The sequence below is a fragment of the Macaca mulatta genome, chromosome 5, assembly GCF_049350105.2.
Source record: "Macaca mulatta isolate MMU2019108-1 chromosome 5, T2T-MMU8v2.0, whole genome shotgun sequence".
Taxonomy (NCBI): Eukaryota; Metazoa; Chordata; class Mammalia; order Primates; family Cercopithecidae; genus Macaca; species Macaca mulatta.
The window spans coordinates 108,460,016-108,478,732 of NC_133410.1; the positions used below are offsets into that span (position 1 = coordinate 108,460,016).

Sequence of the window (18,717 nt, forward strand, 5' to 3'; positions counted from 1 at the left end):
TGAAATTATTGTGTAAGCAAATGTCAAATTTCACCACTAGAGAGAGAGAACCCTAGTGTAAACTTACAACATTTAATAGGAAACTGAGGGTGTGTATAGGATTTAAAACATTTTCAGAAGCTTGTGCCAACACCAATATAAAGGCTTCCTTGCGAATATGTAGGAGCTGATGGTTCTCACTTGAAAATTGTCAGGGCACATTAACTCTCAATGTCTGGTAGTGCATATTCCTGGTGGTGCAATTATCGGCTTCTGCATGGAACTTGTGTGTTAGTATGAGGCATTTATATTGTATGGACACACATTATTTTATTATTGTTGGGTGATAGCCTAGAATGTAATTATTCTTGTTCTCAGGTAAAAATATGAAAAGCTTAAAGCTTCTCATTATGCACGCAAAAGCTGGAAAAAACTATAGTTCTCCCTGAAGGCTGGACTCCTATAGTGTGGATCTGGAGTTAGGTAAACATTGCTGAAGTCTGTAAACTGCCCCCATGTAGTGACTGTCTAGGGAAGTACAGTGACAGGGATTGGAAAGAAAGATTTTGCTTTGTGCTTGAAACCAGACATTTAATGTGGACAAAACAGTGGGACTCAGAGACAGTTCACAAAGTCTATTCACAGAGTTTACTGGGCCTGATAGGATTCAAATGTGGTCTTGAAACTGGCAACAACAGTGAATGGTTATACAGTGATGTAGATAGTCTCCAGTACTTGATAATATGTTTGATTGTATATTAACAGGAAGAAAAAAAAAAGTTCCTGCATTTGTGATAAAATTAGGTGAATTTTGCAATGAGCTACAACATAACAAGACATTCAAAGTTGCTTAAGGAACTGAGCTTTATTGGAGCAGAGTGTGGACACTGTTTACAACAAAACATTTCTGGGAAACCTTGGATTTCCCAAGACCTGAAGACTCCTCCGAGTTCTCACTGTTGTTAGTAAGGTTAATTTGGGGGCAGAACAGGAGCATGCCTTAGCTGCTGTCAGGAAATAGAAGAGCAGAGCAGAGTTGGGCATGGAGGCTCCAGCTCAGACTTGGGAAGACGGAGAAGAGCCATCCCAAATCCAGAGTGAATAGGTTTCATAGCACCCATCTCCTCTATTTGAAGAAGCAGGCCCCTAAAGGGAAACACAGGATGCCCAACTCATGAGAATCAGACTCTCATGAGAGTCCTTTGATACCATGTGAAAACCATGATGGCAGAGAGAGACTGAGGGTGCAGCCCACCTTCCTGGCCAATGTTAAATCAGGAAACTATTTTGTTTAGATCAAAACATGATATTCTATTTTTTGGTCTCCCAAGGTCAGCCAAAGTTTGCTGACATGCAGAGGCCCCTCTGTGATCTAGTTGGAGCCCAGTGCTAGGGGAGTCCAGCTGGAGTAGAAGAGCCTGCAACTAGGAAGGGAACTGTTGTTTTGTGTATGGGGGTTCTTTTTGTATCAAGAGGCTTTTTTTTGTATCGAGAGGAAAGGAAGGAAGTCATATCCCAAGAGGGCACTTAACCTTAGTCCTAATTCTAGGAGAACTAAGAAGGGCTGGGGCAGAAAGTCAAAGGGTCAGGGTAGCAGGATTGGATGACACAAAGAATTACTGGGCTCATTTTCCCCTTAGCCACTTCTTGGAGGAAAAACTCCATGGGACACATTAGTAAGAAAGTATACAATTATTCCTGTTTTATGTGAAGATTGGAATAAAAAGCAGTTTTGCTGTTTAATATTACAACTGCTTTGTAGGAAGTGTGGATCCTGGTAAATGATGACTCCCCTCACCCCTTTTTTTTTCTGCTGGATCCCTAGGTGGCTTAGCTATGAAGATGGGTACTATGAGCTGCTGATAGTCAAATCATCCTGAGCAATTGAAGAATAATTTGAATTTCCTTTGGCGATCCACAAGAGGAGAAATTTTTGCCAAAGAGATAGGATAAGTGAGCATTTGAGACTGGGTTAACTTGATTCAGGTTAACCTGAATCTTCAATAGACTCATTAATGCGGAGTTTTGTTTCTTCGGAGTAAAATGGCAGAGTTTCATGTCTAGACCTGTGAGAGAGACATAGTGTACAAGAATATAAAGGTCCACAGGTAGAGGAACTATGAAAATGGGAGCATGTTGCGTTGATCTTTTATGTCTGAAGGATGTGGAGTTGGGTGATTCAAGCCAACCTTAATCTAGCTCTGAAAAGGAGGCTGATCCTGGGTGACACTGGGTTACATAAGAACAATTTTGATGAAATGGTTAGGTCAGAAGCCAGATGTAGGTCCACTGAGGAGTGAATCAGAAGTCAGAATATAGAAACAGGATTGTGTGAATAATTCTTCTAAATCATGAAAATTACATCGAATGCCATTGGGTTGGTGAAATATCCTTCGGGTCTTGCATATATTACACTGTACTTAAAGTATCAGGATACAGCGGATACTGAAAAAAAGAAGAAAGAAAAGGTTGGAACATTTCTAGAGCAATATTTGTGTTTTGGATTTCAAATTCTCACTTTGTAGACCAGTAAACCAGATTTTGTTCTCTTTAGTTTAGGTGAAAAATGAGAAGATTAAATAAACCACGGGAAGATTTTTTTAAAATGACATGAAACTTGAAGGGTAAAAAGTAGGCAAGCAAGCTTATACTCATGTGGGGAATGCCAATTTCTGGGTTATGGCTGGTTTCTGTTTTTTGGGCCCAAGATAGGATTCAGAATTTGGAATCCTATGAATAATTCCTCTCCTCCCCCAAAGTAGAACAACAAATACAACAATGGCCTATTTGTAAACTACATTCTTATGTTTTTAAACTTGACATACAATTTTACAAGCTGACTTCCATTAATATGTCATGAAAAAAAAAAAGCCATATTGGAAATACAGTGCTAATGGCAAAGGTAACGGTAGGGGAACACTTAAATACTGTCAGGATTATGTATTTTATTAGCTACAAATAAAACAAAATGCAGAGGGGAAGGAGACGCTTTACAAATTCCTGAAAGCCTCTTCATTCATCTGTAGATAAATTCTGCAGCAGGGACGACCTTTCTTCTACTCCCAAGCCCATACACCCTTTCTCTTGGTCTCAAACACACAGACATAACATTTATGTGGGCAGTTTACCATTTTCCAGTTTTCATTAATTCAACTGCTTCATTGATTTTATCAAGACTCAGAGTATGAGTAATTAGTGGATCTAGATTCAACTTCTCTGCCATATAATCAGCAACCAGTTTAGGGATGTGCTCTCTGCTCTTCCAGCCTGGAAATACAGATTAGTGATGAATTTTATACATGAGGCTTCATTATGAAGGAAAGGCCATTTAAAGTAACTGCTGAAGATGCTGGCTTTGACTGAGAAGATCTAAGGCTGTCTCATTTACTTGCCTCAGTCATCAGGAGAATGCCTACCCCAACCACACACCTTATGTAGAGGGTTGGGTTCCTAAAGGAGACTTATGGTACTACAGAGGATAATTAATTCAAAGCAGATAGACTGTGAACCTTGCTGTGAGGTGTTCCTGGTGTCATGTTGCAATCTGTGGAGAGCAGTGAATCCATATCTAATGTATAACAAAGGCCAAGGTCTTGTGAATCATGGAAAGAAGCAATTCAAATGTTAAATATAGCACATTTTTGTGTGTGTGTGCATGCTCTCGTGTGTATGTTTTGATCTGCCGCTTCATAAAAGAATCAAATAGCTTAAAGGAAAAGAAGAACTCTCACTGTGGCAGTGGTCCCAATGAAAGCTCTTGGGAAAAGAATGTGTACAAAGCAATGCAAGAATAAAATGTGCTTTCTGGAAGTAAGAATTACACAAGCAAAGATGGAGTTAGCTAAGGTAAGATAAGTTTAGCATTGTATTTTCTCTATTCCCATGATTTTCAAGAAATGCATTAAATTTAGAACTCTGCTAAGTGCCATGCTCAGTGAGTTACCACACAGAATTTGGCAGTCTGCTCATTGCTGGAAAGGGCGGGTGTGGTGTAATTGTGCAAAGTGTAATGTGGCGTAATCTGCTTAGTGTTCTATGCAGATTATTCTGTGATAGGATCTTGGCAGTTACTTGCTTTTCTTGGTTCCAGCTTGGGTTAGGCTCCCCAACTTATTCCCCAAACTATCACAAACTCTTCCAATAGATTTATTTTTAATTTCAGTTGGTTTCTGTTATATGTAACCAAGAATTCTAATTACTGCTCTACGTCATGACATGAAGGGCCAGTGTATATATCTATTTGTTTTTATATTTTGATTGGTGATCTGATAAAGCATTTTTACATCTATATCAACCCCCCACTTTTTTATTATTTCAACCAAATGACAGGAAGGAAAATTCTAGGATCACAGATGGGACTAGGCAGTGTTTCTCAACAAGGACACTCCTGGCATTTTGGGTGGGGAACATTCTTTATTTTGCACATGGTAGGAGGTTTAGCAGGACTGCCCAACACCCATTAAATGCTATTGTGGATTGAAAATCATTGAACCAGAGGACTATACTATTTGTGGAATAAAGTAATTTACATTAATGATCACTATATGAGTGCTAGAGTGGCCAGTGAATCAGGTTCATTCACCAATAAGAATATTGGTGATCTTATTTTTACAAGACTTAGCTGAGTATGTATATTTTGAATTAACATTATCATCTATAAATACAATAGAGAGAAATGGCAATGGGTGTATTCAATGATCTTAAATAGAGGAACTAAAATTACAGTTATGAGAAGATTAAATAAGCCATGGGAAGAGTTTTAAAAAATGACATGAAACTCGAAGGGTAAAAAGTAGGTAAGCAAGCTTATATTCATGTGGGGAATGACAATTTCTGGGTTATGGCTGTTACTGAAATTACAATTCCTCTATTTAATAGATTATATATATAACTGGATTATTATTATTTTTTTCTTACTGGTCCTGCCATGTATCTACTCTTTATAAATGAGTTAGGCAAGGCTTCTAATATTCGTAATAACATGCTGCCATAGCTTACTTGGGGACTACAGATAGCTCCCTTGTGCAAGTAATTCAGGTACTCCTCTAATTCTCATCTCTTTTTGTCCAGGCATTCAGATTGCCCAGAGTTTCTGGATAAATACATTTCTTCACAAATTTCAGATTTCTTGCTTAAGAGCCCAGAATCTTAAGCAGATTTATTTAATTTAGTTTGTCTTCTACTTTTTCAATAAAATACTCTTCTAAAGTCTGTAAAAATGTTCCAGGACAGGTAAAACAAACAAACAAACAAACAAACAAACAAACAAAAAAAAACCCCACAGAAAATCAAAGGATTCTATGATAAGATATTTTTCCTCGGGGTAAAATCATTCTTATTTTTTTGTCAATAGTATTTCTTTTAAATCATGAATCCATTGTGTTTAATATATTTGAGTTGGTAGCATGACAACTCATTTGTTTGGGATAAGATTTTACATGAGTTGAACAATGACAACTAATGGCTAAGTATATCCTCCAAAGAATCCCAGCTGGCAGGTGTATAATTTCGCTGAAGTATAGTTATAGATTATAATATTGCCTTCTTTTCAATTTAGAGTTTGCTTTAAACTTTGGACACTGGATTCTTAACCAATCAATTAAAAAACCTCTTTTCCATCTTTGCATGAGAAAAAGCTTTCCAAGAGGAACTAGATACACCCACTATCCATCCCTTTATATTGGGTATTCATATATTGAAAAAAAATTTGTAATATAAAGCTGTTGTTTTATGTCCTTTCTTAAGCGTTTATGATATATTTTTCTATTTCCCACCTTCACCTCCTCAGGCATTTCCACCCTTTCCTGCTTCATCCATACCTCCAAAAACAGAACCCTTCAAAGAACGTCCTGAGAATAACTGGCCACTGATGTTGAGTTGACCACCGGCAGGCAACACCCCAACAACCACACAGACCCCATAGCTCTCATTGCAGGAGGCGAGGGCAGCTGCCTGTTATAAAGTGATGCAATACAGTACAGGGGTTAAAAAATGTATGTGAGGATTGAGCCTGCATCTTAATTTCAGCTTAACTCCTGAATGGTCTATGACTTTCTTTTCTGATTCTCCCTATTCTCATTTGAAATAACATTTATCTTGTAAGGATGCTATGAAACACATATAAGATCTTGTATGTTGCCTAGTATAGTACCTGGCATTTTGGGACTCAATAAATGGAAATAACAAAAATGAAAATAGTAAAAACATCCACAGTAGTGATAATAATAAAAATAATTTTTATAAAAATTATTACTGACGCAGGTGGCTGGTAAGAATTGACATTTTTCTTTTAGACAGCTAAGAAGACAGATATTTATATAATAAGATGCTAGTAAAGTGAGAAACAGATACCGTTACATTCATTATGTTCAAAGGCTATTTCTCAGAGTAAGAGTGTGAGAAAGGTTTTGCTGTATCTTCTTACAATAAAGGAATTTATGTATGGTGAGTCATGAAAAGATTTTTTATGTTGGGAAAAGAGCCCAGGTTGGAAGAGGCAGTTGTTGAGTTTCCATACAGCTGACTAGAAGACAGAGCCATACAACCCAATAATACACTATTTCTCCAAATCTCCAAAGAAAACAAGCCTCAGATTTTGAAGTAACTTCCCCTCAGTTTCTATTCTGTTATGTAAACCATGTTTAGCCAGAAAAACCACCACTTTTTTCCCCTTCAGTTTTGAAATGAACCCGTTTAATCATGACTAGTAAATATTTTTCTTGGAAACTTATATCAGATCTGACATGAAAGACTACCAAAAGTGAAAAGCACATTGATTTGTAAGGTCATTAATCAAATTTTAACCTTATCTTGCTTAAAACTTCTGGCTTTGAAATTATATGAAAGTTCTAGATTTAGTATCTGGGATAGTGAATAAATTTGTAGGAGTAGACAGAGGGCACCAGCTGAGATGTCATGGAACACAAAGAAAATTAACTAGAGCAAAGTGGAGGGAATTTAAGAAAGCTCATCCAACTATAATCTAAAATGATGACTGGTAAAAGTATTGGTAATTTTCACTCCAGAGGATTACATACCAGAGTGTCCAGATTTCCAATGGCCTCAAAGCAGAAGTCTATACCAGAATCTGTCATATCAAATAAAACTTCTTGAATGGGTTTCTTTAGGTCCAGAGGGTTGAGGCACTCAGTGGCACCCAATTCCTGTGCCTTCTTAAATTTCTCCTTGTTGACGTCCACTCCGATGATCCTGGCTGCTCCTGCCGCTTTACAACCCATGACAACAGACAAGCCGACTCCTCCCAGGCCAAACACAGCACAGGTAGAACCTGGAGTTACCTAAACACATACAGGCAGAAAACCCAGAAAACAAAAAGCAAAGAGAACGTACATCTTTACTCATTTGGGAAGGCTAAGTCTATATGCATGTATTTTTTAATGAGTCATAAGCAAACGATGTTTACATACATAATGTATTGTAACTAGAAAGTTTGAATTTTTAAAAATATTTCTAGATATGGAATACTCTTGTCACAGGAACAAAAAACTACCTGAAAGTAGAGTTTCAAGTCATAGGAATTGAATCTTAAGGCTTATTTGACAGTGTATTTAATTCCAGATTTTTTTGAGTTCTTTAAAATTATCTCTATCTTCCTACAACCATTTTTTTCTCTCTCTCTCCCTCTCTCTCTTTCTTTTGGTATCTGTAAAATTTTCATTACTTATAGGGTCAATGTCTTGTGAAGGCAAAGGTTTTTTTTTAAAAAAATTGAGTACTGTCCTACATAGGACTAATTAAAATTTTTTTTCCCATTCTTTCTCTCTGTGTAGTATTGGGACTGATGGACAAAATTCAACAGCATCTTTAAGAAGGGAGCTGGGAAGGTTTCAGCGATGTTTTAGAAATAAGAGTTCAATAGCAGCCCATTCAGCCAGAATGGGATCCCCTGGTCAATCTGTCTAACGTAGTAACAATTCCTTCATCACTTGGTTCCTTCGCTCTCCTTTTCTTTTTATTAGCATTTATCACTACCTAATATATCATGCAATATAATATTAACTTCATGAGTTTTGTTAGCTGCTGAATTCTTGCACCTGGGACAGTAAATGGCTCCAGAAATATTTGTCTAAGGAAAGAAAGGATAAATTGGAATATGGAAGGCCACAGAGTCATGTTGTAACTATGTTAGATTTAATTTTCAGGAATTCCTGATATTTCCACTTGTGAATGGCATCCAGACTTACTCTGTCATTTACTACTGACCGAGAGGGAATGGGAAAAATGTTGAAGAAGGTGTGGGAAGACTAGGTAGATAGCAGAGAACTCAAGGATGTTTGGGGTCAGGCTTGGGATTTTTCCTTTGATATGATAAGACATGACCAAGATGCATGAGGCCTTTCAACTCCATATCCCAATAATTCCATTCCAAATGGGTATAAATGCCCCTCACCTTGGCAGTATTGATTGCAGCACCAAACCCAGTGGAAAAGCCACAGCTAATTAGGCATACTTTATCCAGAGGAGCAACTGCATCAATCTTGGCAACTGAGATTTCCTTTATCACTGTGTATTCAGAGAAGGTGCTGGTATTACCAAAGTGATATATTGATTTTCCGTTGCAGGTAAACCTGCTGGTACCATCAGACATCAGTTGGGGTTTTGACTGTCTTTTATAGACAAAAAAGAAAAAAAAATACACATACACACACACAAAGTTTATTTTGAGTTAGAAAATTTAGATCTTCTCCAATGAAAGTGAATTAAGTTTTCAAAAAGAAAATATTAGTAAAAGCTTACTTGACTTGTATACAAAAATTGCCCTCAGAATTCAAGCAAGAGGTACATTCTCCACACTGTGGCAGAAAGAGTGTGATAACTTTGTCACCTAAGAGCAAAATCATGTCTTATTAACATATCATTTTTTAAGGAAACAGATAGCTGTCTTTCAGGATTTTGAGAACAAGGCACCCAAGAAGAAATGACAGCTGAGAATTATTTCCACATTCAGTTGTTCTTGATACCACAAAGCAAATCAAATACTTACAAAAAGAGAGAATGTCTTCAGCATCTGGGCCCAGCCCTGGGCTCAGTGGCTGAATCTTGAGGAACTGGCTCCAGATTTGCCTCCTTTGTGAGTTCTTCTTGGAGTATCAAATAGTTTTTTGTCATATATCCATTCAGTCAAGTCTTATCTCTTCTTACATTTTCAACACTAATTTCCTTTCTCAGGGATTGAATTTAAGATAGTATGGATACCACATACTCACAGAATAAGTTCTGGATTAGGGAGAAAAAAATTGCTTCTATGCTGTTCTCTGTGTTTGACATCAACCCTTTCTTCTTGACCTTAGAGATCAAAGGTAGGCAGACTTCTGTAGTAGTGGTCAAAGTATCAGGACATGATTAGAAGAGCTTGCCTGTGATGTATTTTACTGGCTGCCCCCATGGTCTAACACTGTAAACCAGATAAATTTGTTTTATACTTTTAGTTAAAAACCTTATTAAGATTTAGTTTCTTCTATTTTATTTATTTTTATTTTTTAAAAAGTAACACATACATATGGTAAAAATTTAAACTGCACAAAAGTAAAAATTATCACTCTATTCCCCAGTTCCCCATCTTAGAGACAGGTACTCTGACCAGTAACAATGATATTTTTCAGAGCTGAAAAATGCAAAGGTAAACATAACCATCTACCCTGGTTTGGGCCTAGCTTTTTTACTTAACACTCTATCATGGAGCTTTCTATTTTAGTACATATAGTGCTCCATCATTAATCAGTGCCATGAACACTGATAGATATTTAGGTTGTTCTTTGTTTCCCTCCGCCCCAACACTAAAACCAATAATGCAATGAGTATCTTGTTGTAGACAGAGTTCTAAAATGTCCTCCCAAAGATATCCTGCACAAATCCCTAGAAACTGTGACTATGTTGTGGTATCATGCCTGTGAGTATGTTATGCTATGTGGCAAGGGGTACTCTCTAGATGTAACTAAAGTTACTAATCAGTTGACATTAAGATAGGGAGATTATACTGAATTATCCAGGTGGACTCAAGGTAATCACATGAGCCATTGAAAGAAGAGCAGAGGAAGGCAGAAGAGGAAGTAAAAGTGACTTAACACCTGTGGAAGGATTTAGTGGGCCATGGCTACTTCAAGGCTGGAAGGTGCCACAGAAGAAGAAATGTGAGCAATTTCACGGAGCCGACCGCTGGTGAGGAAATAAGGACCTCAGTCCTACAGCCTCAAGGAATTGGATTCTGAAAACTACTTGAATGAACTTGGAAGCTGATTTTTCTCCAGAGGCTCCAGATAAGGACCCACTTGGCTACTACGATTTTGACCTTGAAACGTGAGCAGAAAACCCAGCCAAGCCCACTCAGATTTCTGATCTATGGAAACTAAGATAATACATTTGTGTTGCTTTAAAATGTTATATTTGTGGTGATTTTTTCCAGCAGCAATAGAAAATGAATATATGAACATATATCTATGAAATAAGTTTCTAGAACTGAAACTGTTGTGTCCAAGAATATCTACATTTAAATGATATTACATATTGCCACATTTAGAGTTGAGCAAATCTACAAATCCAGAAAATCTACGTTCCAAACAATAAGATATGAGGGAGCTGTCTGCCTATATTCTTGTCAACTCTACATATTATCAAACTTCTTAACCTTTGCCGATCTGCTAGATAAAAAGTGTTTCTTCATTGCATTTAAAAATTTTACTGTACATTGACAAATTATATATTTATGGAGTACAATGTGATATTATGTGTATATAGTATGGGATGATTAAATCAAGCTAATTAATATGTTAAACACTTGAAGATTTATATTTTGTGGTGATAACATTTGAAATGTATACTCTTAGCAATTTTGAAATATAGTATAATTCATTATTATTAACTGTAATCACCATGCTGTTCAATAGATCTCAAAAAACTTATTTTTCCTATCTAGCAGAAATTGTATACCATTTGACCACATCTCTCCATTTTTCCCACCCCCCAGCCTTTTAAAATGTTATTTATTTTTAATATGTCTGAGGTTGGGCATATTTTAATGTATTTAAGAGCATTCATATATATATACACACACACACATATGTATATATGTACATTTCTTTAAACTAGATATGTATTTTGTTTGCCCATTTTTCTACTCAGCTTTTAACAATTGCTTTTAAAGAAATTATTTCTATGTTAAGAAAATTGGTCCATTGTCCTACTGGGTTTTGACTTCTGGGGTTTTTTAAAACATGCAGAATCTATGTAATTTTTACATTGTCAAATTTATCTATATAAATATCTATTTTATATCTTCTGGGTATTTTTTTGTATTGATTAAAATTTTCTTCCCTCCTCCTAGATAATACAGTGTTCTCCCATGTTATTTTATAGTACTTCTATGGTTTTCCTTTTCACATTTAATTTTTAGATTCATGTATAATTTTTTTATATAAAGAATGAGATGGCAACCCAAATTACTTTTTTAGTCCAGATAACTATCTAGTTGTTTCAACACAATTTGTTGAATAATCTGTTTCCCCTCTTGAGTTTGAAAGACAAACCTCATGCTGCATTAACTTCTTATGTTTATTTGGATCCAATCTGGGACTGCTGCTTTATTTGGTTCCACTAATGTGTTTGATTGTTTATCATAATGCCTCATTTAAATAATTTTCCAATAATTATTTAAATTATTCAACCTTTTTTTCATAAACGTTTGTCTCATTTGTACTTTCAAGTCCAGTTTCAGTGCATTCTACTTCTTGTTTTCTTCTTATTTTCAAAATGTAAATGCAAAGAATACAATATATTTAGTATTTTATGTAACTTACAAGTAATTATCCCTCCTTTTCTAAGAAGTTGGCAACATTTCACCTTTTATTTCACTTGATCCTGACATACTTAAGGGGTGCTTATAATTTTCTTGATGTTGGTTCCAAGTTGTTGCTTTTTTCTATTACCAGGTGCTAATTCCTACCTGGTTTCACTGTGCTTACTCCTTCTCCAATACTCTCAACGATTCCAGCCCCTTCATGACCCAAGATGGTGGGATACAAGAGGTCCAAGTGTTTACTCCCCAATATTTTCATCTCTGTACCACACAGTCCGGTGGCCACAACCTGCATGGAAGGCAAAGAGTACTGCAGTTCCCGCTGTTTCAGATAATGGCGTTTTAGAGTTGTTGATTGTAAGGCTTTTTGCTAGTTTGATATTCTCCATTTATACACTGCATTCATTTCTTATCAGTTTTAATTCTAGGGAAGGGTCAATAATAATTTGTTAAAGCAATGAAATGTTTTTCATTAGCTGATTTCAGAATCACGATTATGATTGAAAATTTACTGGGGAGGGTGGGTAGAATGGGGTCAGAAGAGAAGCTGTAAAATTACAGTGTGACTTGATGTCTGAGGTCTCAATTGGCTTCACTGAGCTTGTAGGTGGAGGTGTGGAGGAGAAAGACCAATTATAAAAATAAAGGAATTGAGCTGAGTGCAGTGGCTTATGCTTAAAAATTCCAGCATCTTGGGAGGCTGAGGGAGGAGAATCACTCGAGGGCAGGAGTTTGAGACCAGCCTGGGCAAAATAGTGAGACCCCCATCTCTACAATAAATAAATAAATTAGCCAGGCATGGTGGCATGCGCCTGTAGTCCAAGCTGCTTGGGAGGCTGAACTGGGAAGATCACTTGAACCCAGTAGTTCGAGGCTCCAGTGAGCTATGATTTTGTACCACTGCACTCCAGTCTGGGTGACAGAGTGAGAACCTGTCTCTAAAATGAAATAAAATGTAATGAAATAAAATAAGATAGAATAAAATAAATAAATTGGAACACAGGAGGCAAAGGAATAATGTTTCCTATTATAATATAATTAAAACATTAATTTATTTTACAAGTGAGCTTTATAGTTTTGTTATTTGTACAAGTCATAATCTCACTTTATTGTAAGTTAGCCAGACAGTTTAAAATGAAGGCACTCCAGAACAGTGGTTAAGAGTTCAGGGGTGAAAAACTGGCTCTCCCCCTTCTCAGCTGTGTGAACTTGGGGGTAAATTTTTCTTTCTGGGTCTCAGTTTCTTCATTTCTAAAATAAATATGAAGTTTGCATACATGCAGCCACACACTCACACACACACACTCCTTAGTCAAGAAATGAAATATATTGAAATTTGTGCATGTAAAAGGAGGATTATTGGAACAATATCATAAAATTGCCTGAATTACCTGCGACCCAACTGTAGAAAGTGCTGTCAGACCTCATAGACCTAGACATTTACCAAATAGTCCTTCTCTTTATCTCTTTGCTTGATTCAATATGGGCATAGTTGCATTCACCTATTATTCTCTGCAGATCGGCTTTCTCCATTTATTTTGCTGATCATGGTTAAAAACAGTTACCAGTGATGAGTCTGCCCAACCTAACCATTGCCTGCCATCACTTACTCTGCTATAGTGCCCATATCTTCGTTCAAATTCACTGGTGAGAGCTTCAGATGTGTAGCTTGTCTGATAATGGCTGAATGTCTTTGAGTGAGGGTCTAAACCTGGTTGCATGAGTTGTGACCCTGTGGGTGGGGAGTGGATGCAGACAACCCAATAGCCCACTGCTTACTCCATGGGGGATGTAGGGTGGAGAAGGCGCTCTGAAAAGAAGGCAGGAACTGTGCAGATGAGATGACTTAGAAAATGACTGTCTCTTTGTAATCTATCATTAAACAGTACTTCTTCTTTATTGTTATAATTAAAATAATAACAAAGGACTCTGAACTGCAAGTCAGGTAAACTATTTTCTAGTTTGGAGGAGGCCTATTAGAACCATCTGGAAGTGATTTAAAAAATTTGCATGTCCAGGCTGCACCCCAGACTAATTAAATCACAATTTCAGAATTTCTGGGGATGGGACTTGGTTATCAGCATTTTTCAAAGCTTCCAGCTGATTCCAAATAGGTAACCAAGGTTGAGAAAAACTGTTGTCATCTCCTGCACTCAAGCAATCTTCCCGCCTCTGCCTCCCAAACTGCTGGGATTACAGGGATGAGCTATCACGCTCAGCCGAGAAAAATTAGTCTATATTTTTATTCTACTAGCTTTGTGACCAGTCCCTAAACCGCAGCTGGCTTCAGGCTTCGCATCTGTAAAATATCGGGTTTCCCTAAGGCCCTTCCAGCTCTAACTTGAGTTTCCAGACTCAGCTATGATTTGTTTGTAATCAAACAATTTTTTATTCAAAATATTTCAAGATAAATATTACGAAGAATGCCATAAACATTTACAAGTACAGATTAAAATAGGGCTTGAGGGTAGAAATTTTTTAAATTAATAGTTAGTACAATAGCTGTAAATTAGACTCAGTTTTATTCTTTGGGCAGTTAGCCTATGCTTTACCTCCCTAACCTTTTATCTGGCTGGATTTAAAAATTGATGGAAATGTTTATGAAAAAGAAATGCAAAGATACGCAGTTTTATTTTTTTTCTGAGTTGAATATCCTGAGAAGAATATGTAACTTACAGTAAGAAGCTCTGGCTTTTGGTGTGACTTTTTTTGTTTGTTCGTTTTACCTTTATGCGAACTTCCTTTGCCTTTGGTGGGGCCACTTCTACCTCCTCAATAGAAAATGGTGCACCAGGCTTCCAGAGTATGGCTGCTTTGCATCTTATAACCTGGGAAATAGAATATGGGGGCAGAAAGAGAAACTCTGTAAGTTTGAGAGTTGGAAGATTGCTCTATTAGTGATATAGAATCACTAAATTGGATTAGTCCAATTTTCTGCACTCAAGAAAACAAAAATAATAAATATATGCTGAAGGTAGTCTTTCTGACCCCAATTTAAGTTTTTTTGTACTATCAGCCTCAGTTGGTATTAGTTTTGCAAATACCAACTGTATTTACAAAATGTAACATGACCAAGAGGATAGATGTCATACTTTTAAAGATTCTAATTAAAAAAATTGTGCCTATTGGCCGGGCACCGTGGCTCACGCCCGTAATCCCAGCACTTTGGGAGGCCGAGGCCGGCGGATCACGAGGTCAGGAGTTTGAGGCCAGCCTGCCCAACATGGTGTAACCCTGTCTCTGCTAAAAATATAAAAATTAGTTGGGCGTGGTGGCGTGTGCCTGTAATCCCAGCTACTCAGGAGGCTGAGGCAGGAGAATCACTTGAACCTGGGAGGCGGAGGTTACAGCGAGCCGAGATCATGCCACTGCACTCCAGCCTGGCAACAGAGTGAGACTCCATCTCAAAAAAAAAAAAAAAAAAAAATTGTGCCTATTTATGGGATACCTGAAAAATTTTGTTACATGTATATAATGTGTAGTGACCAAGTCAGGGTATTCAGGGTGTACATTACCTGAGTATAATACAGTTTTGTTGAGTATAGTCATCTTACTCTGGTATCAAACATTGAATTTATTCCTTCTATCTTATTATATGTTTGTACCTTTTAACCCACTTCTCATCATCCTCTCCACTCACCCTTCCCAGTCTCTGTTATCTATTTTTCCACTCTCTACTTCCATGTGTTCAAACTTTTCAGATCTCACATTTAAGTAAGAACATGTGATATTTGTCTTTTTGTGCCTGGCTTATTTCACTTAAGATAATGATCTTCAGTTCTATCCCTGTTGCTGCAAATGACAGGATCTCATTCTTTTTTTTTTTTTTGAGACGGAGTCTCGCTCTGTCGCCCAGGCTGGAGTGCAGTGGCCTGATCTCAGCTCACTGCAAGCTCCGCCTCCCGGGTTCACGCCATTCTCCTGCCTCAGCCTCCCGAGTAGCTGGGACTACAGGCGCCCGCCACCTCGCCTGGCTAGTTTTTTGTAGTTTTAGTAGAGACGGGGCTTCACTGTGTTCACCAGGATGGTCTCGATCTCCTGACCTCGTGATCCACCCGTCTCGGCCTCCTAAAGTGCTGGGATTACAGGCTTGAGCCACCGCGCCCGGCCAAGATCTCATTCTTTTTTGTGGCTGAATAGTACTCCATTGTATATATATACCACATGTTGTTTACCCATTCATCCGTTGATGGATAATTAGGTTGATTCTATATCTTTGCTATTGTGAGTAGTGCTGCAATAAACAGGCAAGTTCAGGTATACCTTTAATATATTATTTTCCTGTAGGTAGGTATCCTGTAGTAGGATTGCAGATGTCATACTTTTTATATTACTATGAATAAAGTGGCCTGGTGGCTGTTTCAGGGTAGGAATGGCATTACAGTGTGGGAGTTATTTGTGATCCTAAGCATGGGAAAAATCAGTTTTGGAGTGGAAGGGTGAGTTATGGAGCAAGGAATGGAGGCAATCATCAAATGGTGTCTATTGGCAGACTGAGATTGGAGAATTTGTTGGTGGCAAGGTAGTTCTTAAAGGTTCTGATTTCAGGCCACCACTGTTGTCACTATAAATTCTCTTTCTGTGTGGTCTTATCTATTTTGCAGATTCAACCAGTACCTTTATGTGAGTAATCTATATTTATGGGGCATATTTCTCCCTAGACTAATGTATTCATTTGCTGTTTGAAGTTCCTGGAGGTATTTCAAACTCAACATGTTAAAACATGAACGTGTCATTATTTCTTTTTCCCATTTCCACCTTCCTCCATGCTCTAGTAGACAAAACACTCAATATATTCCTCCCTCTGCTACCTCTATTTCAACTAGCAGCCATGCAATGTGTTCACTCACTCAAGATAGAAACCTGGGAAGTAGCCTCAATTTTTCTCTCCCTCAGTCTTCACAGTCTAAATTTTTCAGGGATATGTCGCCTTTTCTCCACTCCTGCTACTACTGAAAAAGCTTCCTGCTTTATCTCTGTCTTGCTTTTACCACCTTCGAAATCACCCTTTATACCATTGCCATTTGAAGTATAATCCTAGTCACACCAATCTCTTACCTAAAAATGATGTTGTTACCCTTTGCTTAACTGGATCCACTGACATCAGGACTCTCTCTCTGTCAGTCTCTCCAACCTTATATCCCATCACTTTGTGCTTCAGGCTTTACCTTTCAGCTCCCAAACATATTCTGAAATTTCTTACATGGGATATTTTCTCAGTCTCTGTATTACTCCTCATGTTGTTTTATCTGCCTGCACACACTTCTTCTTTACCTGGTGAATTCATATTTCTCCAGTGATTTCCCCTTCGGTATCACCTCCGGGAAACCAAACTGGGTTAGGAGCATTTCCTTGAGGCTCCCATCCTCTTTCTCTTTACTATTCTTGTATATTGCTTTATAATTGCTCTTTTATAATTATTGTCTCTCTGTGAGATCCTTGGAGAAGGGGATATATCTTTGACTCTGGAAATTCTGATAAAGAGCTTGGACATTACTTATTGAAGAAATGAGAGAACTGAGGGAAGTCAAAGCAGATAAAGTGAATTAAGAAAAAGGGAGAGAACAAGGAGGAGAGATACTATGATTATGACAGCTTCTCACCTTTAGGAGCCCAAAGACTAGCTCTGGGTGATTAGATGTTGGTAAAGAGATGAGCACACAAACTAACAAAGATATGACACAACATAAAGAATAAGACTTCACCTACTTGGCCTGTAGTATTCATGCTGATTTTCTCCACCACGGACAAATTTATTGAGAAAGGGAGGTCCTGTCGCAACTTTCACTGTAGAAAGTACAAAGGTACACAGGTGACTGGTAGATCAGAAGGCTGGGTCCTGAGCTTTCTATGCAGTCAGGTGATTATTAAACAGGAAATACAGATTCTCCTGCTTCTTGAGGGAGGTTCCTAAGTGTAATCTGAAATAAGCTCAGCTCATTGAAAGAGCACAAAAGGTGAAATTGCAAACTATCTTTTTTCCCCTTAATCAAACAGGTCCCCTCTTAGTATCCACTCTTTCGAGTTTTAAATTTGGACTTTTAAACGTCCAAACTTAAAGTTTCTAACAGAGTGTATAAAATTATTTCTTTTCTGTTGTTTTCAAAATACAGAAATGGTCATATTTGTCTCTAAACTTGAGTAATTCTTTCGAGTTTCTGAATGTAGACCCCTTGTTGAGAGATAAGGATGGTATCAGATTTTCTTTAGTAGTTTATCAAGAGCTCCTCTTTGGTGTGCAGAACTGGTTACTCAGAAGAAGTGAAACTAATTTGCATACAGGGCCTACCAACTTGGATTTGGCCCCAAGAAAATCTCTGTGTGTGGACCTGGGTCTTGAGCCAAGGCCCAAGGATCTTGATGAAGAAAGGAGATAAAATACATTTCCAATGAAAGGCAACACCAGGGGGAATGGTTTAGCTAGAAGACAAGAGAGAATAAGTAAATGCTTGTTCTGTTTAAAATGATACAATCATATTATTTTTCATTTTTAGCATGTTGATATGGTAGATTACATTGATTACTTTTCAAATGTTGAACCAGCCTTGCATACCTGGAAAAAAATCACACTTGTTGTATAATTCTTTTTTACATATCAATCACTGGATTCACTTTGCTAACATTCTGTTAAAGATTTTTGTGTCTATAATCATAAGAGTTATTAATGTTAGTTTTCTTTTTTTGGCACCATCTTTGGTTTTGGTGTCACAGTAATTTTATAAAATGAACTTGGAAGTATTTTCACCTCATCCATTTTATGGAGGAGATTGTGTAGAACTGTTATTTCTTTTTCATTTTTTTTTTTAGAGACAGGTTCTTGCTTTGTCATCTAGGCTGGAGTGCAGTGGTGCGATCATAGCTCATTGCAGCCTCAACTTCCCAGGTTCAACTGATCCTCCCACCTCAGCCTCCTGAGTAGCTGGAAC

The 18,717-nt window shown here is 37.5% G+C and overlaps 1 protein-coding gene across 2 annotated transcripts; it reads right to left on the reverse strand.

Moving 5' to 3' along the window:
- Positions 1-825: 825 nt before the first annotated feature.
- Positions 826-17,715, reverse strand: ADH6 (alcohol dehydrogenase 6 (class V)). Of its 2 annotated transcripts, XM_015138866.3 has the most exons (9): positions 17,501-17,679; positions 14,518-14,619; positions 11,939-12,080; positions 8,737-8,824; positions 8,390-8,606; positions 7,017-7,277; positions 5,799-5,931; positions 3,108-3,246; positions 826-2,424 (listed from the first exon to the last, which is right to left on the reverse strand). In XM_015138866.3, the coding sequence occupies exons 1-9, from the start codon at positions 17,516-17,518 to the stop codon at positions 2,400-2,402; spliced, it is 1,125 nt and encodes a 374-aa protein (XP_014994352.1). In that variant the 5' UTR covers positions 17,519-17,679; the 3' UTR covers positions 826-2,399. The 2 variants fall into 2 exon arrangements, with proteins under 2 accessions (XP_014994352.1, XP_014994353.1); XM_015138867.3 differs by lacking the exon at positions 8,737-8,824 and having other exon boundaries at positions 8,390-8,502; positions 17,501-17,715.
- Between the last annotated feature and the right edge of the window lie 1,002 nt (positions 17,716-18,717).